The following is a 25,791-nucleotide window of genomic DNA, read 5'->3' as shown; positions in this document are numbered from 1 at the left end:
TGTGCCACCTTTAGTAGAATAAAATAATGATTTCTAAGCTAGTGGCAGCATGAGTAATAGGCACCCAATTCAAAGGTAGCTTAGAGCAGTCTTCTCTGAGGGTGTGGACTAATTTTCAGCTTAGGAGCTACCTCTTTATTACAGAACATTCCCGTAGCCTGCTATAGTTGAGAAATCAGCCACACAAATTTTGCACTAGGGTCACACTTCAGTGCCTGAGATCATCACTGACACATCTGTCCTGACGGGAGCTCCTTATATCAGAGCCATGCGCTTCCAGCGTGGAGCAAAAACCGAGGTACAAATGGGAGTCATTATTATACTCAGAATCACACAGCAGTCTGTAGAAAGGTATAAGGTACGTGAAGGTGTATAAATTCAGAGCCCCAGCTCCCTACTCTAGCTGCCAGGCTATTCTCCCCCGATGGAAAGCTGCTATGGCTCTCACAGAAATTTAAAGAAAGCAGCAGGGTGGGTCGAGCCCCTTCCCTGCCACAAGCTCCACTATCACAGCACTCTCAGAACTATCAAGCTGCAACAAGGCTTTTACCATCACATCCCAGGTTAACTTCAATAACTAGTTAGCACACCTTGCCCTAGCACAGCCACCGATCCCCCACAAGTTCATCTACCGCTCGTGCTGTTTCTTCATCCTCTTCAGGCCAGTCCACCCTGTTTCTTGCCTCTGCTGCATCCTTCTCCTTGTCTCTCCTCCACCCAGGGCTGGCTCTCACTCTCCTCCCGCTGCTTCTCCCAGGCCTCTCTCCATCCAGAGGTCCTCCTCCATGCCCCTCAGAGCTATTTAACTACTTAGCAGGAACCAGCCACAGCAGCACCTTATCCACGTCAGCCAACCCACCGCCCCTGAAGCCAGCCCACAGCTGTATGTTATCAATGTTAATTAACCCGCCTTCATTCCCCTATAATTCCCTACAGCTGCTCAGCAAGCTGCTCTGTGGGCCTCAGCAGGAGGCTGCCAGCAGCCCCCCAAGCCCATCACCTGGGCTCTGCCTGGCCGGGGCAGGGGGTCCAGCCCCCCCGAGTCCCACCGCACTGTGCTCGCCTGGCAGCATCTCCCCCGGCTGCCAGTGTCTGGGGGGGCTTGTGGAAGCTGCATTCTGTTGTCTGGTCAGGGAGGTGTTTGAGGGCTTCTCTCTGAGGAGAAACACCTTGTCTGAAGGGCTGAGATGTCTCTTACGTTGCCACACCGCTCATGTGTTTCATTGCATTAATGAAATCAGAATGTGTCTTAATCAGATCAGACAGAAGGGCTACCAAGGGAGTGAGAATCCTGCGTCTCTTGGGGGGGAAAATTCCTTTAGCTGCTTCTTTTCAAGCCGTAAACCTGTGCCAAATGAATTTCATATTTTAAACCTTCTCATACTAAAGTGCTTTGCTGGCTTGTAAAGCTCTAGAATCAGAAAGAACGAGGAAATGTCCATACGAAGAGCAGCCAGCCCCAAAGCTCTTTGGACTAACGGCCCTCAGCATTGCCCACGGGCAGGTGGCAAGGGCTGGTAACGCCAGGCTCACCGGCAGGCAGGCTTCCACCCGCGGCTGCTGGTTTTGGGCACGGCGATGCTCAGGAAATCTCGGAGGTTTGTGCCCACCGCAAACCCAGCTTGATCTACCTGGTACCTTCTGACTCCAGTCACTCGAGCCCCTCCTCCCACTGGTGGGACTCCGCCTGTTCCCACCGCCCCCGGCAGCACCGTCCTGTGCGTACCAACGCATCCACCTGGACTTCTGCCTCGCAGCCGCTCAACTGCTGTCCCCTCCCAGCCCCCGCTGTGCCCACGCTGTCACCCCCTGCGTGCATCACCCCGGCTTCCCAGCATTTCCACCAGCTCCCCACCGCCGATGCCCCCCCACCTTCCCTAAATAAAACGTACTCCCTTTCTGGGAGGAGAAGAAGAAGAAGAAGAAAAAAACCCACCTTTCTGCACTCTACAGAAATCAGGTGGCTTTCCTACGAGGACAACACAGACTCATCTCCCCAAGGTTTATTTAGGACGAGTTTGCTGTTAATTGCTAAGCACACCTGGCAGCACCAGGGAAGTGGGTGCTGACTGGGCTGAGCTCCAGTCTAGACACCAGCTAAGAGCCGCTCCTCCTCCTCCTCCTCCTCTTTGATCCCGACTTAGTTCTGACACCAGTGGGCTGGTGGCAAAGTGGCACTTTGGTAGCGGGAGAGAGAATTTCCATCACCTCCTGCCCTTGGTAAAATGATGAAACCAGCCTTCCTCAGTGAGCTCACCACCCCTGCTGCGTACCGGTGAGATACTTGCTCTGGCAACACCGAGGTGTAACTCCGATTACCAGAATCCTGTTGTAGTAAAGTGTTAGTCCCGGATTTGTGAAGATATTTAAGCATTTAATCCTCTTTAACTAAAGAAAGAGTCTTTTCGAGATCTGGGTTTCTGTAATCGCGTTTCGGTCTTCAGTGTGTTTATTCTTGTGAGGCCAGTGAGACCCCAGTCTCCATTTTAGACAGTAAATAGGTGGTAAAATAAAGGGGTGGCAGAGGGGGTCAGTGACAGGGTGGGAACAAGCCACGTGTCTCCCAAGCTCTGTGCTTATGAATTTACTGTGAGACCACGCAGCTCGCCGTCCATGAATGACCGTAATGCTGCTGATTTCAAAGTATCTTCCCTGTTTAACTCCTCCACTGAGCTCATCACTTGGGATCTGTTTGTCCCTCCAGGGAAAAACAGGGATTAATCCACAATTTTCTTTTCCTGCATTTGCTTTCCATGCTCAGTACGATAGAAATCACAAGGCCAGGCCAGTCTTTCTTCTTCTTCTTTTATTGTTCCGCCACAGACACACAGTATGAGAGAAGCCAGCGGGGAAGGTGCACCCTGGTGTGTGGGACACGGTGGTCCATGCACAGAGGACCCATATTTTCACCTGGTGCAGGGTCTCCTTTTAAAGAGCCCATAACACACCAAGCACGAACTGATCCAGGTACCCTGAAGAAAAGTGAACGGGTGGGTCGGGGCGGGTGTGTGTGTGTGTGTGATGTGAGCCTGTCACCTTCACCCCAACCTTATTCCAAAGCACCCTCAAATCACACCATCGCAGAAACCCAAGCAGAAATGCAGAGTATTTACGTGGCATTCCAGTCCATTCACTGCCATAAAACTCAAGCTGTGGGTTGCAGAAAAGAAGGAAGGGGGTTAAGAAGGAATGGTTTTCTAGATCCAGTTAATACAAGCAACAAGGGAAGGCATCCTACGTAAATAAATCAAGCCAAAGGAGGAGGAGGGAGGGAGTTTATCTAGATTTTTATTAACAGTGTTTCAAGAGACAATAGAAGAGAAGGGAGGGGGGAAAAAAGGCAGACACCACAGCAACAGGTTTTAAAATTGTACAAAGATAATAACATACAGAATATCTGGTTCCATAGTTACAGTCAGTACAGGCTGTGTAGGGAAAGGGGGAATTAAAAAACATGTTACAAAGTTGTACTGAAAGCAGGCAAGTGAAGGAGGTTAATAGGTTATAGCGTATTTACAGCAAGTGTCAGCCCCTGGCGCAGCAGCCCAGCCATCCAGCGTGTGACGGGTTAATATTAATTAACCACACCGCAGCTTTGACTTGGCTAAAGAACTGCTTTCTCGTGCTGTTTCGATAGGAAGGTGCGGGAGCCTGAGCCAGGAAGAGTTGGCTGGGGGTCACCCCCAAGGTTTTCGCTCCAGGCTGCCAGCCCGCGTACCCCTGCGGAAAGGCTTACTCGATTCCTGTGATCCAGCAGGTCTCCCGGCCCCGGGGAACCCACGCAGACATTCGTGTGCTGCTGGAGGGACATGATGGGTGGAAGTCAACAGAGACATCTCTACAGATCTGTTGGCAACCTGAAGGCAACCACCTGGATGCTCCCAAAACGTCACCTGTCGGAGCACGGGGACATACCAAGGTGCTCCCTCGTGGTCCTCACCGCGAGTAAGGGGCCAAGTGCCGAGATGTGTTTGTGGAGCAAACACTCCTACGTCAGCTAGCGGCTCTAACCATCTCGGCTGCTGCACTAGAACCACACCTGGTCCTCCTCGTGCCTTGGAAACTCTCTTGGCTACTACACCCACCTCCGTCCCTCATTCCCTTCCCGTAACCACTCAGCTGCCCCATCTTCCCACTAACCCAGCGCTGGGCATACAGCTCACAAGGGATGGACCCCAGCCCAAATTCCCTACAAGGCTGAGGAACCAGCAGGCAGACTGATATGAATCACATTCCTATGGAAACAGCACTCTGTATTTTGGAATCTAAAAAAAAAAAAAAAAAATCAAAAAAATCTTGTTTCATCAGAACTCCCACTCTCCCTTCTGCTCAGTCACGCCTTCCCCACGCCCCCTCCTCCATATAACAGCACCTCACTCACATGCACACTCACGCAGGCATCTGTCATCTGCTAACCAACGGTTCCATATCACATTTAATCCGTTCATCCTGGTTTGTCTTTGGTTGAAAGCAAGAATGCTCGGGCAGTGAGGAGAGAGAAGTGGGCTGAGGGACGGTCAAGCAGCGCAGGGACAACCCAGCCGTTCAGCCGTGGCCACCAGCTGTGTTGTGGCCATTGGACAGCGAGTTAATCAGTGCATTTCGTTAGGAGGTCCTGGGTTTCTTTTGCATAAATAATGGCCATTTTTGCTGGTCTGAGAGGTTACTGATCTACGTCGCACTGATCACAGTCTCAGCTTGTCAAATCTTTTTCGTTAAAGACATAAATTCTTCCAGTTCCACGTCTTTCTTCTAGACTGCTCAAAGAAATTCCCCATTGCAGAGACTATCTCAGCGACAACAGTACTAAAATAACCTGAGGCTTCCCTGGATGACACGTGGAGAGGGAACACAGAGGGTGGCAGATCAACTTGCCAGCAACCTGAACTCATCCCATTTGGAATCAGAGGTTCAAACCTAGACTGCCTGTCCAGGCACTTGGTTAGAGGGTTTGGGTCAAGTCAAACAAAAGCTAGGACAAGTATAGAAATATTCACCCGGATCTCAAAAACTCAAAAGATGACAGAATCTGCGTGGCTGAGGCAATGGTTTGGCTCTGTTTGTGTTGTGGCAATGCCTGGCATGTTGCTTTCTAGACAAAGGCAAATCTCCTCATGTTAACTGTGGTTGCAAACCAAGTTACCATCGTATAGGTAACATACACACTCTTGGAAAAGAAGAACGAAAAGAGAGTAGTTTTGGCATCAGATATTTCAAACAAGATTGTACAACACAAATACAGCTGTATTTGAAGAAGGAAAAAAAAAAGAAAGAGTTCAATATTGAGTCTTCCCTGGAGCCTGGTTGGCTATTTACTTCGCCAAAACCAAATTTTCCGTACAAGTTCCCCACTCTTTCTTCCAAACCTCTAAGCGCACACACACACACACGTACACCCCAAGCAAATAAATCAAATAAACACAGAAAACAGTGAGAAGTGCCTCCTTAGCATTTTTTTTCCTGGAGAACCTTATTGTTTTAGAAACTGCAGGATGTAGTAAAGTGTTTGATTATATTTCAAACCAGAGGCATTTAATGCCTCATGATCTGTATAATGAGAATAGAAAAAGGGGGGGTGGGGGTGGGGAAGAAAGGAAAATCATGGGGGGGGAAAAAGGCAGGTTTTGAAAAATATTCCCTAACAATGCTACAAAAAAAATCCTGACATTAAATACAGACAAACTGTATTGAATAAAAATTGCACTAGTCCTCTGGGCACATCAATAATAAATTAAATACTTAACAATTTCACTGATTAAAAAAGACAGCACAAAACCCATAACAAAAGAACATAAACCCCCCCAATACTGTATGTAGGAAAAGTGCACAAAGTTGCTTTATACATTGAATCTAAATAAAGTACCAATACATGTTAAATAGATAAATTGTCTTGCAAGACACTGCTTTTTGCTTCAGTATTTACATATGCTTGAACTTCATGTACTTCAGCAGTGAGTCTGAGCTTCAACGGACATAACTGTACACGATTTTTTTTATTGTCGTCATGAGCCGCTAATGCTGACGGTGAAATAAAATGACCCAAAGTGGAAGCCATGTCTCTAGTTCTCACTGGCTTACAGAAAAGGTCGGTCCTATTTCTAACTCCTCATAAAAAGCTGGAAAACCAGTTGGGGTGCTTGAAGGTACATGTGAAAAACCTCGCTAGGCAATGATGGTGCTGGGATTCGTTAACAGAATAGGACCGTGGCAGTGGTGAAAGATCTATTTTGCTTTCAGGACCTCTGCAGCACCCCGAAAGATGCCAGCTCCGATTCAGTGTGGCCTTTTGCTGGGGGAGGGCACAGCTCGAGGGGATGTCAGCACTGACAAGTGTCTAAATCAGTGCAGATGAGTACAAAAGGGGACAGGATTATCAAAGAGAACTCGTTACCGAGGTTCCGTTCCTAACCCGGGGAGCAGAGTTCTTGGCTGAATACTGGTTCCTGTACTGAGCACTCCAAGCGCTGGTCTGGATGCCGCAGGGCGATGGGCATGATCCAAGCATGGCACAGCCTCACCGAAGTCAAAGACGTGCTGGAGGGCTTTGCTGTGCCGCTGGCAGGCTCAGCACCACCACTCCTCGCACCGGCCAGCAGCACCCAGCACCGCCTGAGCTCTGCACGGAGCACGGGGGTCTGCGGGGCATTTCACACAGGGCATGTATAAGACTACAGATTTACTCCTGAGCCCACTCAGACCGACAGCAACGCTGCCACCAGAGTAAGTGGGCTCAACTGACGACAAGGCAGGGGTGCTAAATGGGGCAGCAACGCACAAATGAAGGCACCACCCTGCTCAGTGGGGAAGCCCATTTAAATTTAGGGTGACCTGAACCAGAAAGAAGACGAACTCCAGCACAAAGGACCAAAAGATGAAGCTCCATGAGAACATCAAGTGGTAACCTTCTGTAATCCTGCACAAGAAACAGCGAGTGGGCAGCAATGCCAGCTGTACCTTCACACAGGTATCGGGAAGAGATATTTAACCTATGGTATATTAAACGTAAACTGAAGGAGACCGTGTAGCAGCACTGCAGCCACAGCTACGCACATCTGCCAGCACCCGGTATCACTTTCAGGGACGTGATTCCGGAGTTGTACGAGGGAGCTACAATCAGAACATGGGCCCTACGCAGGATGAAACTGTCCTCGGAACTAATACACATCCTGGCATTCCTCTGAAACCCAACTGCAGTGACGATGACATTGTAGGTCACAGCGCTTCATCCCACAGGCAGTCTGGAATCGCTCTCGAGGGCGCCAGAGCTGAACAGGGCACGAACAAACCAAGCAACCTGCCCACTGCTGAGGGCACGTCCTACAGCTTCTGCTCCGAGCAGAGTTGAGAGGGAGTAGTGCCCGCTCAAAGACTACAGGGTAGTAGTAGACTACAGGCACTGGAGGGCTCAGAAGGGAGAACGCATGTCCCGCTCCAGCCCCTCTGCGTGCGGTGAACTGGCAGGTTCACACAAGCCAGGAGTCACATCGTCCTGGCACAGCAGCAGCAGCAGCAGCAGCAGCAGCAGCAGCAGCAGCAGCAGCAGCAGCAGCAGCAGCAGCAGCAGCAGCAGCAGCACGCTCTGTGTACAGCACTGGGCTCCCAGGACAGAGAGCAGGGTGATGGAGAACACCACAAAAGGCGTCACCAATGATAAAAAGGCTGATGGAGCCAAGCTCGTTAATTTTTATTTTCCATGATTGGTGGAAGGAGATAGTCAGTTACTTAAGGAAGCGTGACAGGTCTGGGGGCAGATTTTGTGCTGCTGTCGACACGCAGCGGTTTCAGCACAGTCACTAGGACCATTTGGGATCTGCAACAGACTGAGATCAGAACTTGGCACTTGGTACCGTGCATCCCAAAGCTCCAGAGGGAACAAGAATGAATAAACAACAAGATAAAGATGGACTTCAAGACCCAGACCGCACAGACAGAAAAACTGTGGTCTGGCTGCAGCAAAACTTGGGACAGCACTTTCCTAAGGAAGCAGGGACTCTCCCTTGTCCTGACAGGACACCCTACCAGAGACCAAGTGGAGTTTCTTTATCGTTCCACTTTTCACTGCGTGGGTGGACCACGAGCTGTTGGTTCAGTCCCTGAGGGCAGTATCCCGAGGGAAGAGCTGGATTGCTGCTGCTCCAGCATCTGAGTTGTGTCACAATTGTGTCAGCAGGAACAAACCTGCAAAGGTTTGACCTTGGATGGGCTGCAGCACGACAGCAGCCAGCACACAAAGAAAGGTGTAGAAATCACATGTGGGTTGGACGAAAAATAACGCGACCGTGTCTCACTGCTGATGTAACACAGGAGGATGGGGAACTCTGCCTGGTGTTCTTGCGTTCCTTGTGAGATCTGGATCCCCTCGAGATCCCAGCAGGACCCGTAAGGCACTATGGCCCAGCCTCGGAGCCAGCAGCCGAGGTGCCCAGGCGGGTTAAATACGTGGACTGCCAGCCACGAGTCCCGACAAACTCTGATGTCAGCTGCAGCTGAGGGAACTTTGCAGAGGCTCTTAGAGGAGCTCCCCTCAGCTTGGCATCCAAACTCCCAGCCAGAGGACAACCTGCCAGTGGTACACATGCTCTGTAAGCCCTCCTGAGATGGGATGACGTGGCTGCAGCATCCCCGCAGAGCTGCTGTAGCACGATGCCCAGAAGAGACCGTATAAACACAGCAACAAAGTGCTCCAAGTAGAAACACATTCCCCTACTCCAGCAAAGAATACAAGAAGAAGGAAAGAAACAAAAAAAAAGAAGATTCTGCCGGTCATTGGAATTGGAGAACTCAAAAGCCCCTGGGCCAGCTACGGAGATGCCCTACTCACATGCTTCAGCGTGCGGGGGGAGAGCACAGAGGGATACACATGCAAGTAGATGTCTCCTTCACACAGGTGCTAAGTCAGAAATCTGAAGTGACCAGGAAACAAACCGAACCAGGGTCAAATCGCATCGTGCAGCCAGCCATTCAGGCAGTGGGAGTTGGACGTGGCTTTTCTTCCCTGACACAAAGCCCGTCGCCAGCGACAAGCTTCTCCCAGCCTCAAAAAATTAGCACTGCTGCTTCCATAATGCCATGCAGATCGCATCTTGGCCCAGGAAGCAGGCGAGCTATGGCTTTGACCAGCTAACCACCAAGGGCAAACAAGGGGGAGCGTGGCTGGTATAGTCCTGAGAGCAATTAAGGTGAGTAGCCATCGCTCTCGATCCTACCCCTTCCGTCGTGACGTCTGGAGCAAAACCTCTCTGCCCCACAAAACAGCCTGTTCCTGACTTTGAGGTCATCTTTTAGTTCTCTAAACGTGCCCCAGCAGCTCCCAGATGCTGCAGCAATCCCACGAGCGAGCAGGCTGCTGGTCACACTGCCAGGACAGAGGGCTCCACGTCAGAATCCCTTCCAACCAAACTGTCCAGACGAGGACTCAGTGCGTGGGACCTACACTGAAGCAGAGACAGGTTCGTCTGATCGTATCGTTGGTGGGTTTCTCCTGGTGATAGAGGGTTTCCTTTTCTTCTCTTTTTTTTTTTTTTTCTTTTCTTTTTTTTTTTTTTTTTAAATGCTAAACTCATCTCCCATACTTTCCACACACTCAAGTCCACACGCCATGGTCTGTAGTTATGCCCTAGGAATCTCCTACACCAAATCAACCATCCAGTAGTCAAGCATGAGAAACGCTAACAGGAAAGACCCCTTTTCCTTCCTGCGTGCATCTCAACCTATACGTGCAGGCATCCAAAACAGACCAATCTGCAAGAAACACCAATATACCAAGGACGGGGCTCTCGGGGCTTCTAGAAATTCAGCCCAAATTCAAGACAGCAAAGGAGACGTGGGGGAGTTGTCACTAACACTCATCTATATTAAGGCTGATGAACTCCTGTATACACTTTCTGTACTGCAGCTCGGTAGGGCTGTTGCTGGGATATTGACCTGGTTGTCCAAAGGGACCTTCTGCTTCTCGCATCTCCTCGTTCATCCGAGCCAGACGCAGCCTAGAGCGAAACAGAGAAAGCACAAGGGAGAGAGGTTTGATGATTCCTTCCCCCAGGGCTCTTTACGGGCAGTGCTCCCGCAGACACCGGCTGCACTTACAGGGTAACGATGTCTGCGTTGGCCGCCTGGACCGCGATGCTGAGCGGGTCCTGCCCGTCGCCATCCACCGCGTGCTGATTCGCCCCTCGCTTGAGGAACAAGCAGACCTGACTGCAGAAGGGAAAGACAAGACCGTGAGAGCAGAAATTCCAGCATCCCCAGCCCACGCCACAGTGGGCAGAGGGCAGGACCCTTCCACGGGCAGGCACGGCTTCACTTGTGCGGCTCTAGATCAGGGAACGCTGCGGCGGCACGGAGAAGTGGATGGATCTAGAGGGGCCCAATTACCCCCCGTCTTAAGGATAATTGCCCCCCTGATGATAGACAATCAAGCTGCTGATTTATATGTGATATAAAAAAGCATTTGCAAATATATATTATTTGCAAATATGCCAAAAAAAATTTAAAAAATTTGCAAATAAGCAACCCACCCCCAGCCAGCTCCCTTGCGCACCCCGGTGCTAACGCTGAACCTCGGTCCAAGGGTGATGGAGCACGTCACGGCAGCGTGCAAAGGACTTACCCGGTATGGCCCAGGTACGTGGCATGATGCAAGGGAGCTCGGCCTCGGCTGTCTCTTTGGTTAACATCTGCCCCATTCTGCAGCAGGAATTCACAGGTTATCAAGGAGCCCTGGCAAGGTAAAGGGGAATTTTCTAAATACGTTCAGCCAGCAGCACCGAGAGGATGCACGAGCACGTGGCAGGCTGTAAGTCGCCCACTGTCAGCGCACTCCGAGCCAGAGTCAAGACCTCACATTTCCAACCCTGGCCTCCCAGCCACTAGCACACCATACCCCCATCACAGCTTGAATCAGAGGAGTTTTGTTCTCATCTTCATCATTCACCCAGTTGATCTCAGCACCATGTGCGAGCGCTTCTGCCATGAGAGGCAGGTTTCGGGCGTGCGCTGCCTTGTACATCAACAAGCCAGGATGCAGCTCCCTCAGGTCCTCCAGATCCGATGCCTCCTGTTCGATCTCCGCTTCACCGCTTGACTCCTCCGACACCTCACACTCTAAGGGGCAGAAAAGGATGGAGATGACCCAAAAGCTTCTGGTGTTCCCTGTTGTTGGCACCAGAGAGCACCAGATACCCACCTTCCTCTGTCACGCTGTCCACCACAGAGCCAAACACCAGGATATCAGTGCTGCCGTCCGTGCTGCCTCCGAGCCCGCTGTCACTGCTCAGACCTGCAGGGCCAACAGAAGACAAACCAAGGCCATTTTAATACACAGGCATTCCAGTACCAGGCACAGCTGAGACCGCAGGGGAAAAGGGCTGCGCAGAATGTCACACACACATTGCACCGGGCACTGCTGGCACGGGAGAGGGGGACCGCTATCCCATTTAGCCCCACTCCATACAACTGCCCAAGGAAAAATTGCAAAGCCTTATGGTGTCCATGTCCCCACGCTGCCCTTCATGCAGGGATGCTCCAACACTGCCCTGGCACTTTGGACGGCTGAGGACAGCCCTTGCTGCAATCCATGAGGATGCTGTGACGGAGACTGGAGCAGAGCAGCAGCAGAGACAGCTTTGCAGCAGGTTGTGCAGTGTCATAAGCAAAGACACCCCTCTGCTTTTACCACTAATGATCTGTTTCCACTCTATCCATGCTCTCCCCAGAGCTTTTTGGTTGTCACTGGGGCACTTGCCAATACATTGCTCTTGTGTCACAGATTATTGACAGTGACTGGGCCAAATAATACCAACAGTGTGTATCTCAAGCCAAACTTAAAGCATTGTCCGTTGGCTCACTCACCTCCACAGACATCCCTGCCCTCTCCCCGCAGTGCTTCCCACCTTCCCTGTTTAGCTGGTGAATGCCACAAGACAGCTGACTACATACAAGAAATGGAGCCACGAAGAGATGAAACAACTTGTTCAAGGACACACAGTGTGTCAGCGGCAGAGAATCTTTGCACTTTTTCCAGCTTGTACCCAAAAGCGGTCAAAAAAATGACAGAAAGGAAGAAGCATGTGCAGGAATCGTCCCTGCAGGAACAGGGATGGCACATCACCTTTGTCCTGGGGGACGCCTGGCCCCCTTGGAAACTCTGGCTGGATTCAGCTTCTTGCTGCTTTTAACTTCCCAATGACTGTAAGGGCGGGGGGTGCCTGTCCTCCAAGAACTCAGGAGGTTAAGTCCCCACGACCTACCTCAAGACCTACCCTCACTCAAACCACTGCGATTAGAAAGAAAAAAACAGCCAAGTTGTAGCTGACAAAATGTTTCTAAAACATGAGCAGAGTCGTCTTTGCAAAGAGTCGTAGCAGGAAAGCCTGCAAGAACTAAAGATCTGAGCCTGGAAAACCACAGCAGAACAAGACACCTTAACCTTAAGGCTCTCTGTTGAAATCTTCAGAGCAGCTACAGCTAGGTCCCAGATAACGAACAGTCTCTAAATTAGTGGTCCTGAAATCAGGGCTCCCAAGTAATCCTTCAGCACTGTTCAACAGCCAAAGAAGATAATGAAGCTACAACAGGAAAGGTCTGAAGTGGCACATCTCAGGCATATATCTTTTTTTTTGGATTTGCTGTCAGAAAAATCCCTGCTGGTTTCTGAGGAACGCAAACGTACTGCTTGGTGAGACTACACTCTCTGTCACGTCAGTACAAGTAGTGTGGCTCCAATGAGGCCACGTGGCACTACTCTAGATTTACATCAAAGCAAGAAAGGAGGATCTGGCTCATATCACATTAATATTAACGCATCAAATTCCCAGTTCTGTTCCCACTGAATCAGTGATAAAATTCTTATTCTCTTCCACTGGAGCAAGGCAAGGCTGTTGAGCAACTCTGAAGTCCCACATCTCCCAGGTATTGTTTCTGTGGACTAGTAATGCTAAAATCCTCGAAACTGGAGTAGCCCTCAAGGCACTAATTCAGACAAGCACTAAAGCACCTTCTTCACTGATACCCAGAGACAACATGTACTTGTAGGAAAGCCTGTGGTTTTCTGCTGTGCTGACTCAGGACTATAAATACTTCTCTTAAGTTCACACAATAAAAGCCAACTGAGCTAGTAAGTTTTAAAAAGTTACCACTCCTCAGCTCCATATGACAATGGACCCACGACTAGTCTGTGACCGGTGTGGGACACTTGAAGCAAACATTTCTTGCTTCTTATTTGCCATGAGATCCCACCTGTGCAGGATTTGACCCTTTAGCTCATCCGAGGGACAGGTGTTCCTTTAAGATGTAGTAACTTGACTGCTGGAAACCCTAGGAAGCTTTTTGCCTTTCAAAAGCTTTTGCCAGCCTCTTTGCCACAAGGGACAGGTAACGTATGGAATTCACTCGTTTGGCTGCAAGAAAATACATAACTGCCTCTGACGCTTGGTGTGGAACAAGTAAAATTTGGGTGTCTCTTTTGCTGCTAGCTGCCAGAGCGTCACCTTACCTCCGTCCAGGAGGAACGGCATACCGCTCCCACCGGGACCAATGCCACTGCCACTCCATGGGCCACCTGTTAGCGGATGCTGCATAGAGATGTGGCTGGCACCTAGAGGAAGGTGGACGGAATATGAGGGGAGTTCATCGTCACAAACACAAAAAAAGAAAAATTGTCCGCAGTAAGACTTGCTAAAAAAAGGAGAAAAAAAAATTAAAAGCCAAAACAAAAACCAGAAAAAAAGCCAATGGAATGCATAGTCTGGGCGTAAAAGACGTTGGGAAAAAATCCCATCCACCAGAATGCAAACACCAGGGACTGACTGGATAGGATATTAAAATAATCAGTGCAATAAAAGAGCAACGGGTTGGAATTTGTGCAACTAACTCCCCGTCACTCTTCTGAAATATTTACCCTCTCTCCAGTGAGGCCGATACCGTGCCTTGGGTCTGGTGCAATGCACATGCCCTAGAAGAGCTGGGAGGCCAAGCGTGCCCGGAGCAGACACTTTGTACTTACTGCGTGGGCCAGAGCCAGCCCCGGTGTCGAAGTAGGAGAAGAGAGAGTCCAGCTCGTCAGGGCAGAAGAGGGAATCTCGACGGAACTTCCTCTCCAGCGTAGCTGCTATTTTATACAGCAAGATGTTGAAATACATAGTTAATAACACGCAAATGAACAAGCGGGACACATTCTACAGCTGTATTTCCACAGGCTGAGCTTGCCTGTCCAATGCACCCCACGTGTCCAGTGCCATACTCATGCCCCTGTACACCAAAACGTGTAACACTGAGCTGACCACAGGTGGTGACACGCCGCAGACCGAGTCACCCCACAGCGTTTTGAGCAGCCGGAACCCTTCGTATGCACGGCCTCCCTTACAGACCAAGCAGGTAAAACCACAAGGATTTGAAACTTATTAAAAAGCAGAAAGCTGGAATACAAACAGAAGTGCACAAAGCAAGCTTAGAAGCTGCTGGATCACCCTGGTGTAATGATCTCCTCCTTTAGCCACACGAACCTCCTTAAACAGATGGAAAGCATTAGGAAATGGCTCTAACGACCTGTCAACTGTGCAACAGCATGTTTGCTTATGTTTCTGGAAGGCTTGCAGATCCTAGAGAGAGACAGGGCTGCACACATTCGGGCAGCCGCGCACACACCTACGAAGGGCAGTGGGCAGGTGAGCCCAGCTCACTGGGGACCGGGGCCAGGGGGGTTCCTACCTGATGACAACATGGCTGGTGACGCGTTGCCTGCTTCGTGGCGGTACTTCCTCCGAGCCGTGGGTGCTTTCGTGGTGCTGTTGTGTCTCTGGCACTTCTTCACGCACCAGCGTCGAGGTTTCCGCTCGTTCTCTGTTAGAGCCTCCCCATTCGGCAGCTTCTTCAGGAATTTCTTCTCCACATACTTCACTTTGATCCAGGCTTCCTTGTCCTGCCTAAGAGAACACCAGTGTAAAGCTGTGCACAGGGTCACACAGTTCACCTAAAGCAAACAGCCACAAGGAGATGGAGCTGCTCTGGGTCATTTTATCAACCTGGTTCGGAGTCCTAATAATCATTGAGGCCTGTATTAAGCAAGGAGGGTTTCTCAAACCTGAAAATATCTCCCATTTCAAAGCAAAACTAAGAAGTGCAGGGTGCAGCCAAGAGTGGAGTGACACGTTCAGCCCTAGGCAACACCGTAGCTTCAGTTACAGGTATTCAAAAGGTCTCAGAGCAGGCGCAAACCCAGCAAGCCCTGGTTCCCAAGCACGTTTCACCAGGTTGCTGGTTGGTAATACCCCACTGGCCTTTCTGAGAGCCAAGCTCAGGCTAGCTACAGGGGGAGTGGGTTGGCATAGGTGCACCTGAGGTATTTTGGGCCAGCCACACTCTTAACCTGGCTTTCCGGAGAGCGTAGGGTACTGGGTTTGCTGTGTGGATGGAGAGCTTTCCACAGGACTGAGAGGACCAGTGTGCGCACTCGGACTCACCTGGAGCTCCCTGCTGTTGGTTTCTTAAGTCCCAGCTCTTCACACTGCGCCTCATAGATCTGATTCATGGTACTGTTCCCCAGCTCGCACATCAGCTGCAATACAAGGGAATGAATGAAATCCTCAGGGAGGAGTTACCGTCCCTCTAGACTAGCCTGCCACCAAGTACGACTCCCTCCAAGCCCACCACATGTCTATCCCTGGCTGTTAAAACCCAGCACTCACTTTCAGTAACTCTGGCTCCCAGGAGTCCAGTGTGAGAGATCGGACCTTGGAGCAGTGAACACCCAGGCTCCTATTTATGCAAAAGGAAGAAAACTGATATGGTTACATCCCTCAGAACAGAAGTTCTCACCTGCCATAAGACGAAGAAGATCAATCCAGTTCTTACGTATTTATCTATACAGATGTAGCTACAGCAGCGAGTTTTATGCCTGTGCATACACAGATGTACCTGCACACACACAGGTACCGCAGCAAGCGATTACTTTTGGATCTATCTGTACAAACGTTATAGTCAGTCGTAATTCAGACCCCACCGTTTTTCCCAGCAGCTTGCAATCCGTCCCTGGCTGGCAGCACAGAGCACACACGCACGCAGTACCTGTGAATACCGGAGCACTCAATGCACAGCAGAATGCCCAGGTTGATACTGGCCCAGCGAGGATCCGGCTGACCACAGTCACAGCACTGGTCATTCCCAGGGATGCTCTGCACTCTCTGCAAGATGGTCTCTCCTTTCACACTGCGCTCCCGGGAGTCAGTAGCAGAATCAATGCTGCTAGTTGATGGGGAAGCAGTCCGGTCCAGTCTCTGCAGGGAAAAAAAGGGTTCCAGGATTCTGCAAAGCACTGTGGAACGGACCAGAGCTTTGCATAGCAGAGGGATGGATAGGAAGCATTACCCAAAGAATAAACTAGGCCTAGTTTAATGAGGGCTGTCCTCATTAATTTGTATTGTTGCCACAAGACTGTGCTGCAGCCCAGCCCAGCCCCGGCAGCGCGGGCAGCATGCAGACTATTGTCTGGCAAACTACTTGCTATCAAGTGCCTTGCTTGCACTTGTCCCAGCTAGGGAGCAAGCTCTTCCCAAGGGAAGATAATTCCTAGGGGAACATCAATCCAGAGTGATGGCAAGCAAATGAAGGTGTCAGGACAACACCGATCTGAAGCCTTGCCTTCCCCCCAGCCCAGATCTATAAGCATGGCTTTGGTTAGTAAATGATTGTTGCTTCTGAGTTAGCACTGACACCAGCTCCCCTCCTCGGGAGCAGAAGAGTATTTCCAAATGGTCCACCCACACTGGACCTGCCACAGCGCGAAAGCCCACTATCAGGGCTCTGAGACACAATTATGGATCTTTTGTGACACCCTCACTCACTTCAATATAGTAGCTGTCAGGACTCTCCCGGTATGCAGAAGCAATGCTAGCTTGAACAGCCTGAATCCAGGCCTGACGCAGCTTCTCCGAGTCAGCCTGCAGCATGCAGCTCCTGCCAAGGAAGGAAAGGAATTGGAAAGAGCAAAAGGACAGGGTGCATGTTTTGGTCAAAACTGTTGCACTTCATCCTCAGCGTAGATGTTCCAGTGGGGGCAGCATCTTGGTTTGACAGGTAAAGGGGCAAAAATGAATCCTACAAGCTTGCGCTGTCAGAGGTGTTCCCTTTTAAAAAACTCCAGGCAGGTCTGCTAGCTGCTTTGAAAAGCTGCCCTTTGCCCATTTCACTGTCTAGATGTACATTAGGTATGCATGGCCAAGCTCTGGCTTATGCTGATGTCTCACAAACTTCACGGGGAGTCTGCAGTACAGGCAACAGTATCTCCCGATAACATTTAACAGCCCAGGGCAGCACCTGCTCAAATCTATGATCTCTCACAGTTCCGTGCACAGCCCAGCTCCCCTGAGGATGGCCTAGGGAAGCCACCAAACTTACTTGGTAGGTGAGACGACCTCAAAGCAAAACCTCCTCTCTATGTCTTCACACGGCTTGACAGTACAGAGCCGCAGGTCCTCCACCACTACCGTGAGGGCATCCTGGAAGGGTGAGAATAGGTGGCTTTGTTGGCTCCCTGAATCCCTGTCATAATCAGGCCTCCCAGAAAACTCCTTCCCCAGCCCTGCTGGTTAGCATACGTGGAGTCTAGAGAGAGCCGAGCCAGCCCACCACTGGATAAGGAGGGCAACAGGAGGGGGTTATACAGAACCAAAGCACGGGACAACACGCACGTGAAGCGGCAGGCTTCGCGGGGACTTCAGCTTCCTCTGCTGAACGTGAATATTTACATCACCAACACCATCTGCTGCCACTTAGTTCTCAGTACAGTCTAACTCTGGAGCACAGTAACACTTGAACGGGCTTGCTGTCCCTCTGACCCAATCCCCCTCCCCCACTCCTCCCACCCCATTCCCTTGCCACGGTGCAGAAGTCCCCCAGCAAGGTAGACCAGGACACCAGACAAGCTGGCTAACCTGCCAGTATCAGCCGCGGTAGCCTCACTGACCTTTAGCTTTTTCTGGTACACCAGCTGACTGTTCTGGATGGAGAACCACCTCCTGAGGGAAGACAGACACACAGACATCAGAAGAAGCACCCAGCAGAGCTACAGAGAGGCATTCTGCTCTGTGGCAGAGCAGGATAGCTCTCCATTTAAAAAAAATAAAATAAAATAAAAAAGCGTAGTTTGTTCCAAGAAGCTGGAAAGTAACATCACAAGAAAAGCTCGCACGTCTCCAGTGCCCTCCCTCGGAGGGCAAACAAAGGATTTACAGCCTTAAGGAACGACTCCTGGCGCCGAGATGCTGCGATGGCAAGTGTTCTAGATATGTCAATGTAAAGCAAGAAGGAAGCAAAGACAAGAAACAAAGGAATCGGGCAGTCCCATCTTACTGCCTACGATTTCTGGGGCAGAAGGCTGTGTGTGCAGACTGACCCTGGCGCAGGTAGTAAATCCAGTGCCTGTGGGACATGTTGCACTCGTTAGGGCATACTTGCATACGTGCACAGTGGGCGTACTTGACATTTACTGGCTAAGTTGGATGACTTGCATGTGCCATGCCAGATACAGCGTGCCTACTGCCTCTCCAAGCAGGCTGTCCTAAGGCAAGCCAGAAATCCCTTAACATCATCAATAAACTTCCAGGTAGGAAAAAGAAAAATCCACCTCAGAAATCCCTGCTGACTGGCAGCTCTACAAACACCGTTGGAGAAAATAATAGGAATGGGTTGCACATCTTGCTGTTTATACAGGCGATGCTACCCACCAGGCAGGCTTTTGGGACAACCTTCAGGAGGCCAAGAGATGCTAAAGGTCCTGCTCCCTGTGGCTGCGGTATGGACAGGTGTGCGTGAAGGGAATCTGCCTTCTTAGGAGGCAAGAAATCACCAGCTAGCAGCTTTCCATTAAAATACAAGTGACAGAAGGTCCGTGCGCTGCTTATAGCAGAGGTAATTCCCCGGTGTCTTAATCTTCGGTGCTAAATCCAAACCCCCGTCCCTCCCTCATCATTCTAAGATACAAGCTAAGATTTAGCAACCTGATCATCTTCATGGAGGGCAATGGAAACGGTTTCAGGAATACCTGAGCATAAAGAGTCAAAGAGGCTTTGCAGCAAGATGTTATTTAGAGCATGTATTACATTCTCTGTTTGCAAAAGAACGAGGCTCCCTGGGAAAATGAGACAAGACAGGGTTCTCTTTCTTTTATCATTGCTGAAACGTTAAACAGATAAAAGACAACAAAAGGACTTGACATGCCTGGGGAGAAATGGGAAAATACAGGTAACTGGAGGCCATCCCATCCATGTGGGAGCCCGTTTTGATGAGCTGATATGCTTCTGCATCATTCTGAGATGCTTTGACAGTAGCAGTCTATGCTCCAGGAGCTCTGCTGTCACACCAAGCTGGGCAGAACGTTTCTCTGTCAGGTTCTGGTCGCTGCTGCTGCAACTCACAGCTGTGCTCTCCTGCTCGCCACCCCAGAGCAGGCGCTTCTGCCTGGCGCTGGCTCCCAGCCCCACGGATTTTGCCGTTCTCTCTGCCTGCTCCCTCCCGCTCACACGAGGGGGAGGCACTAACAGTGAAGAGCCGGGTGACGGAGAAGGTGATGAGTAGGCTACGGAGCCGTGAACAGCCTAGACAGATATGGCAAGGAGTAGGTGGGACTGAGGAGAAAGAGATGCCTGTGGGGAGGCTACAGGCTCTCCATGACTGGAATGTAGGAGGACAGCTGGGATTTGGGGGACACTGAAAACCTGGAGCCCTTGACACTAACATTGCTTCAGACATCAGGAAAACCAGGAAGTCCCAGACGGTCATGGACAGGTGCCCTTTGGTGGGACCCACGAATTCACAGCCAGGGTTGCTGCTCAGAGAAGCGAGCTGCCTGGAACTGTTCCTCTCTATCACAAGAGTCAAGCACAGGTCTTGACATTAACTTGACAAACTTTGAAACGACCTGCTACTCCACATAAACCAGTGGTGTCAGTGAAAGGAGCCATGCTACAGACCAAGGCTTTGCTTAGGAAACAGCAAGCAGGAAATTCTAAAAAAGATTGATAAAAATTCAGCTAAGATACCTTTCCAGTGCAACAGCTTGTGAGCACGGAAATCACAGAATCATTTAGGTTGGAAAAGACCTCTGAGATCATCAAGTCCAACCATTACCCCGCACTGCCAAGCCCACCTCTAAACCACATCCCTGAGTGTTTTTTAAACACTCCCAGGGATGGTGACTCCACCACCTCCCTGGGCAGCCTGTGCCAGGGCTTCACCACCCTTTTGGTGAAGGACTTTTCCTAATATCCCATATAAACTCCGCCCTGGTGCACCCTGAGGCCATTCCCTCTTGTCCTGTCTATTATCTGGGAGAAGGGACTGACCCCCCCTGTCTACAGCATCCTTCCACGTAGTGGTAGAGAACCAAACGCTGATGCACTGTGTTGTAGCTGCTGTTGTGGTTTCTGGTTCCTCCAAGCACAAACTTAGTACTTAACTGTCAGGGGACTGGACAGCCTGAGGGGTAACAAAATTCTACCAGATTTGACTGGAATCTCCTTAGTACTAGGGGAAGCTTCAGAAAGAAGGAATCACTTATCTAACCAATGCAGGGATCTCTAATAATTTCAAGTGTTTCTTCCATGCAAATACAGGCAGTTTCTGTGCATAGCACAAACTGTTCACTGAACCATTTAGTGTTTATTTATTCCAAAGTCTAACAGCAGCACATTTCAGCCTTGCTGGGGTGTATACACTGAATGTATCCCACAGCCAAGTAAAGATCCCTTAATACCGTATCATCTCCCTGTTAGGTGAGATGAGGAAATGTAGGTCCAGAAGGCATTGATCTCATGCATTAGAAACTCACGGGAAGAGCTTGAATCCTTTTGCACAACCGTGTATGAAACCCTCAAGGGAAACTAAACACACAAATATCGAGCAAGGCTAGAACACGAAACCTTTGCTTCCACTTCCCCAAGGTCTCTGGCAGCCGCAGAGACTCCTGCTGATTGCAGGAGGCATGTGTGCCTGGTATTCCCAGTGACCTATCAGATGAAATATTTATAAATTATTAAGAGCACGGTCAGTGCCATTTCTCAGCTCCAGCAGCACAGTTGATATTTCCAATCTCGCATATCTCCCTGCCTCAAAACAGACAGGTTTGATACCCATGCCATGTACTGCTGCATTAGGGTATTTCTCTTAATTGTTATAAATTTACAGCTTCCCTAGGGCAAGACGTGAGCTGCAGTGCCCCATCATCCCTACGTGGAACCTGGTCATTCTTCCACTGTGGAAGGCACACCTTTTTTTTTCCCCTGGCATCTGCTAAGATGCAGCAAAACATGAACTGGCTCATTCCATGATGCAGCTTAGGAGAAACCTACAGCTTCACAGAAAGGAGCATACCTGCTTTTGAACAGGAAAATAATAATCATATAGACTACACAGCACCTAGCTCTTTTACTGATTAACATATGTCTCCAACACACCAGTATCAAAGACTTGCTGGCTCTGCAAGCTCAGCACGTGAGTTATAATATGCTGGTAGAAAATTTATGTGGTCTTAAAACATCAGTGCAATGAAGCAGATTCTTACTTTTCTTTTGCTCAGAGATGACTTCGCGTAGGGCTACATTAATCTCTTGAGATACTGCTTCTCTCAGGAGCACTTACTCATCTGCAGTTATGCTAACACAGCTTCAGGTTCTGATCTTACTGGCAGCTGACAGGTTCTGAGCAGAATCACAGTCACTTTGGTCGAAAGGGACCTCTTCAGTCCAACCCTCCTGCTCAAGCAGGGCCAGGCAGAGCACTGCCCAGGACTGTGCCCAGGTGGTTGTTTAATATCTCCACAGACGGAGACTTCACAACCTCGCTGGGCAATCCTCACAGTGAAAAAGCAGTTTCTTGCGTTCTGATGCAATGTCACATTTTTTATATGTGCCTCTTTCCCTGTCACTAGGCATTGCCGAAAAGTCTGGCTCTCTCTTCGTTCCCTCCCATCAGGAATTTGTACACATTGACAGGGTCCCGTCCCACCCCACCCCCGAGCCTTTCTTCTCCAGGCTGAACAGTTCCAGCTCTCAGCTTTTCCTCATATGAGAGACGTTCCAGCCCCTTAATCATCTTTGTGGCCCTTCACTGGATCCCTTCCACTAAGTCCACATCTCTCTTGTGCTGGGGAGCTCAGAGCCAGACACAGTACTCCAGATGTGGCCTCACCAGCACTAAGTAGAGAGCGAGGACCACCTCCCTCAACCTGCATGCAAAATGCTCCTAAAAGAAAAGCCTTTGTATGCAAAAACTATCAAACCAACCTCATTTGAACTATTTAGCTTTTAGCTACTTAGCTCAGAATCCTTCCAGTGGTGATAACAGTTGCTAAGATCTCACTGAAAGTTAAGTGTGCTGCTGTGGGGGCAGTTAGCTGTATGCAGAGGTTTAGCCCAAATATCAAATGGAATATGAGTTTTACTCACCGATTCCATGTTTTGAAGGCATTGCTAGCTCTCTTGAAGAGGTAGCCTTCCATCACCACTCCATTTGGGGCATCTACATTAAACTCCACCTTTGAGTCATCACAGGAGAAGTCCTGCAAATAGAAAGAGACTGAGACTCTAACATGACTGCACTCTCTAGGACCAAGATGGAGATGAGCCTAATCAAAACATCAAGAAGAAAAAAAAAACATCTACGTCAAAACGCGAAGGTTCAGGCAGAGCTTTCAGAGCATATCCCTATGCCTTAGTGCAGCCGTGAACAGCAGTCACAAATCATCCTCATTCCAGCAAGCTTATCTGTTTGCAGGGAAGTGTTATACATGCTTTATTTCCCCCTCTGGTAGCTGATAAGGAGAAAGGCAAGTTGCTTATCATCATGAGGGCTAAAAATTCCCAATATTTGGGTCAGTCTAAAGCAATAAAGGTGCTTTTCACTGGCCAAGTGAGTGAGCAATGCTGCTGCACCTCTCTGTTCTGCAAGGAGCCAGGAGCAGAACAAACCCCAGCTTCTTTACACAGGGCGAACAGGCATAATGATTTCTAGAGGGGAAGACTTATCAATTCCATTTTCATTAGCTATCATCATACGCCACCTCCAATCTGAGCTCACTCAATTCTCTATGCTATGCTACCAGTCAGAGCTGATTTTTCAGGTTTGCCACTGATTCATCAGATAGATCTCACGGATTCTGACAGCTGGCGAGCAAGACACAGAGCAGAGGGAATAGCAGCTGCTCTCACAGAACATGGGATCCTTTTCCCTGGGGAATAGTCTGCCTCCTTCCCAAGAGAAACTAGGTCATGAAACCTAAACGACTTTCCCCTCTAACCTGCGGAATTAAGGCACATTGTCTCTTTGCACGCCGATTCCACTCCAATGATGCATGCTACCCACACCTCCCCCTCTCTGGAGTGCAAATATTTCTCCCTGTACTACTTGGTTCAAAGACAAAACAGCGCAGTGCAAACAGCCCCATTAAGTTAAGTGCCTTTCCTAGCTCAGCGTATGAAGACCCTTGTGATGCTGTGTTGCTAGGCAACATGCACTTCACTCTCATTAAGATGAGTTATTTTCATGTTCAGAGATGCAAGCTTGCCTGGGAGGTGTCACAATAATAATAATACTACTGATACAGAAGGAGGAGATATAATGGGACAGGACTGAGTCATTCCTTGGAAAGACAGCATGATGCCCAATTAGACACTGGAAACTGCTATAAGGCACCCAATTAAGAGTCCTGCTCAGCCCTAAATTTTCTTGCCATTAGAGGGTGAATCCCATGGGGGTCCTCTTCTGCAGATGTCTTTTATGTACATATTGCAATCAAAGGCTCGAGGGAATTTTCCTCTAACTCACAGAGAGTTGCATCTGTGATTTTTGCAGAGCTGCTCCACAGTGACAATTCTACAGTCAATGCGAATCCGCGTTGTCTTGCAATAAATAATTCAAATATCCAAAAACGTGGAGCTTGTTGAAAAGCGCACAGCAAGCGTAGGGCCGAACCCTTCCGAGCACATCTTAAAAATGACCACTTAGCTGGATCTTGCTTTGTAGAAGAGGTAAAAATAAGGGGGAGGGTCTAAATATCATCACCTGACTTCTTCAGCTGTCCTTAGATAATGAAGCTGTGTGACGGTAAGAAGGATATATTGCCGATGAGTGCGGGAGGAACAGATGGGCCATATGCGTCACTACAGTAAATCCACTAAAAACCAGCGGAGTCAAGCCAGGTGTGAATTTAACCTCGCTGAGGCTGTATTGTATGACACCTCTCTACCGACCCGAATGGCTCAAGCAGACGAGCTGAAGGCGCATGGGTTGTTCCTTGCCTTTGAAAGGACTCCAGCATGCACCAAGCCCAAAAAAGAGAAAATGACACACAAAACCCACCAAGTGCATATGAAGCTAAGAGAGAGCCATGTGGATGATGTCCAAACATAAAAACACATTACTGGGAAGAATGGTTTGTGTTTGTATTTCTCTTCCTTGTCTCGTTGGTTAGGAAACATCCCCAGGCCAAGTGCTGCTCATATTTTTGCTGGTGTAATTCCTGAGCAACTCCACTGCTATCAACAGAACTACTGAAGGGCAGCTGAGGGCAGAATACATTGACCTGAGTTGTAAGTGGGTTTTTGCTTTCCACTTGCTGGTTTGAAAGCGTCTGCATTAATATCTTTCTTCTCATCCCTATGGATATGTCTCTTGGAACGTATTACTTTATATAACAAAAGGAGAGATACGAGGGATAAGGACCAGTCTGCCTTTTACGCCCAGGGCACGCAGCAGTCTGATCCTCAGGGGAACTTGGTTCCATTCCATCCTACGCTGCTTGGAAGCACCTGAAGTCTTTGCTCCAAAATTATTGAGAGTGTTGAAAGGCTAAGTAAAGGGGAGAGTGAAAAAAATCCAGTAATTAACCCCTTGATCAGTATCATTTTTCCTCTCTCAGCCAGGCAAAGGCCAGAAGAGGGATGTACAGAAATGGCCTGAGTAGCTGAAAGGCAAAATCACAGCAAGTGCAATTGTGAAACTTCCAGCACACCAGAGCAAGCTTAAACTACAGGCTTAATGGATTCCTAAGCACATCATCTTGCTGCAGCCCACAAAGGGAACTTTCTTACCACAACCACTGAAAAAAGGAGAAATTTCTGGGAAAAAAGTTACAAGAACATCTGTTGAAACCTGCTTCCAGGTCAAAGCTAGCTTAGAAACTGTCCGAGGGGATGGATCACTTTGCCAGCGGTGTCAAAACATCATGATAGTGTGTGGCCACAGCTGGATGCACGCAGATGGGTGACAATGAACGCCCTTACCTGGGTGGCCTCCCCTTGGGGTGTCCCTCTATCTGTTCTACTCACTGACACAGATTTTAACCCTGTTCTTCCACAGAACTGAGTAGAAAGGTCCTGGCTGACAGGACACACATCACAAACTGTGCCCCCCGCCAGTCCCTCTGTGACCCTCACGGGGAGGCAGGGCACAGAACTGGGAAATCCAACCCTTCCAGCCCCGCAAGCCAAGCCACGATGTCTGGAAGGTGCTGGTGAAGAAGGAACACGTCACCCACTCCACAACATTCCAAGTAGGTTTCTTGATTCAAATCTTACCCTTGATAAAGCAGGGTAAGAGAGTGAACACAGATGATTTCTCTTGTCCCCTCTTTTTCCATTTTCTGCTATACATGAGATTGTACTTTAAATGAGATTATTATTTTAATGCATGATTTTAATAAACTACCTTTTGCAATGATGGGAAGCATTTGGTAGTGTACATGGAGTAGGCAAGTCTGCTCTAAATGAGTTTGGACTGATTAATTAAGCCTGCATTTAGCAC

General features: G+C 49.3%; 1 protein-coding gene across 6 annotated transcripts in view; it reads right to left on the bottom strand.

The window, feature by feature from the left end:
* Window positions 1–2,831: 2,831 nt before the first annotated feature.
* ACAP3 (ArfGAP with coiled-coil, ankyrin repeat and PH domains 3) overlaps window positions 2,832–25,791 on the bottom strand; it is a 96,748-nt gene continuing 73,788 nt past the window's right edge. Inside the window, exons 11-25 of one of the 6 annotated variants that reach the window (XM_056333491.1) lie at window positions 22,437–22,549; window positions 17,960–18,011; window positions 17,392–17,492; window positions 16,839–16,950; window positions 16,063–16,271; window positions 15,684–15,753; window positions 15,459–15,553; window positions 14,707–14,921; window positions 14,003–14,104; window positions 13,493–13,594; window positions 11,186–11,278; window positions 10,883–11,103; window positions 10,610–10,719; window positions 10,087–10,197; window positions 2,832–9,986 (exon numbers count right to left, since the gene is read on the bottom strand). In XM_056333491.1, coding sequence (XP_056189466.1) covers window positions 9,839–9,986; window positions 10,087–10,197; window positions 10,610–10,719; window positions 10,883–11,103; window positions 11,186–11,278; window positions 13,493–13,594; window positions 14,003–14,104; window positions 14,707–14,921; window positions 15,459–15,553; window positions 15,684–15,753; window positions 16,063–16,271; window positions 16,839–16,950; window positions 17,392–17,492; window positions 17,960–18,011; window positions 22,437–22,549 — 1,854 coding nt within the window. In that variant the 3' untranslated portion in view covers window positions 2,832–9,838. Of the gene's footprint in view, window positions 9,987–10,086; window positions 10,198–10,609; window positions 10,720–10,882; window positions 11,104–11,185; window positions 11,288–13,492; window positions 13,595–14,002; window positions 14,108–14,706; window positions 14,922–15,458; window positions 15,554–15,683; window positions 15,754–16,062; window positions 16,272–16,838; window positions 16,951–17,391; window positions 17,493–17,959; window positions 18,012–22,436; window positions 22,550–25,791 lie in introns of all 6 variants that reach the window. The other 5 variants (XM_056333490.1, XM_056333494.1, XM_056333496.1 and 2 more) reach the window with 5 other exon arrangements.

This window comes from Falco biarmicus, chromosome 3, assembly GCF_023638135.1.
Source record: "Falco biarmicus isolate bFalBia1 chromosome 3, bFalBia1.pri, whole genome shotgun sequence".
Lineage (NCBI taxonomy): Eukaryota > Metazoa > Chordata > Aves > Falconiformes > Falconidae > Falco > Falco biarmicus.
Note: the sequence above shows the minus strand (reverse complement) of the source record. Positions and strands in the feature narration are given on the sequence as shown.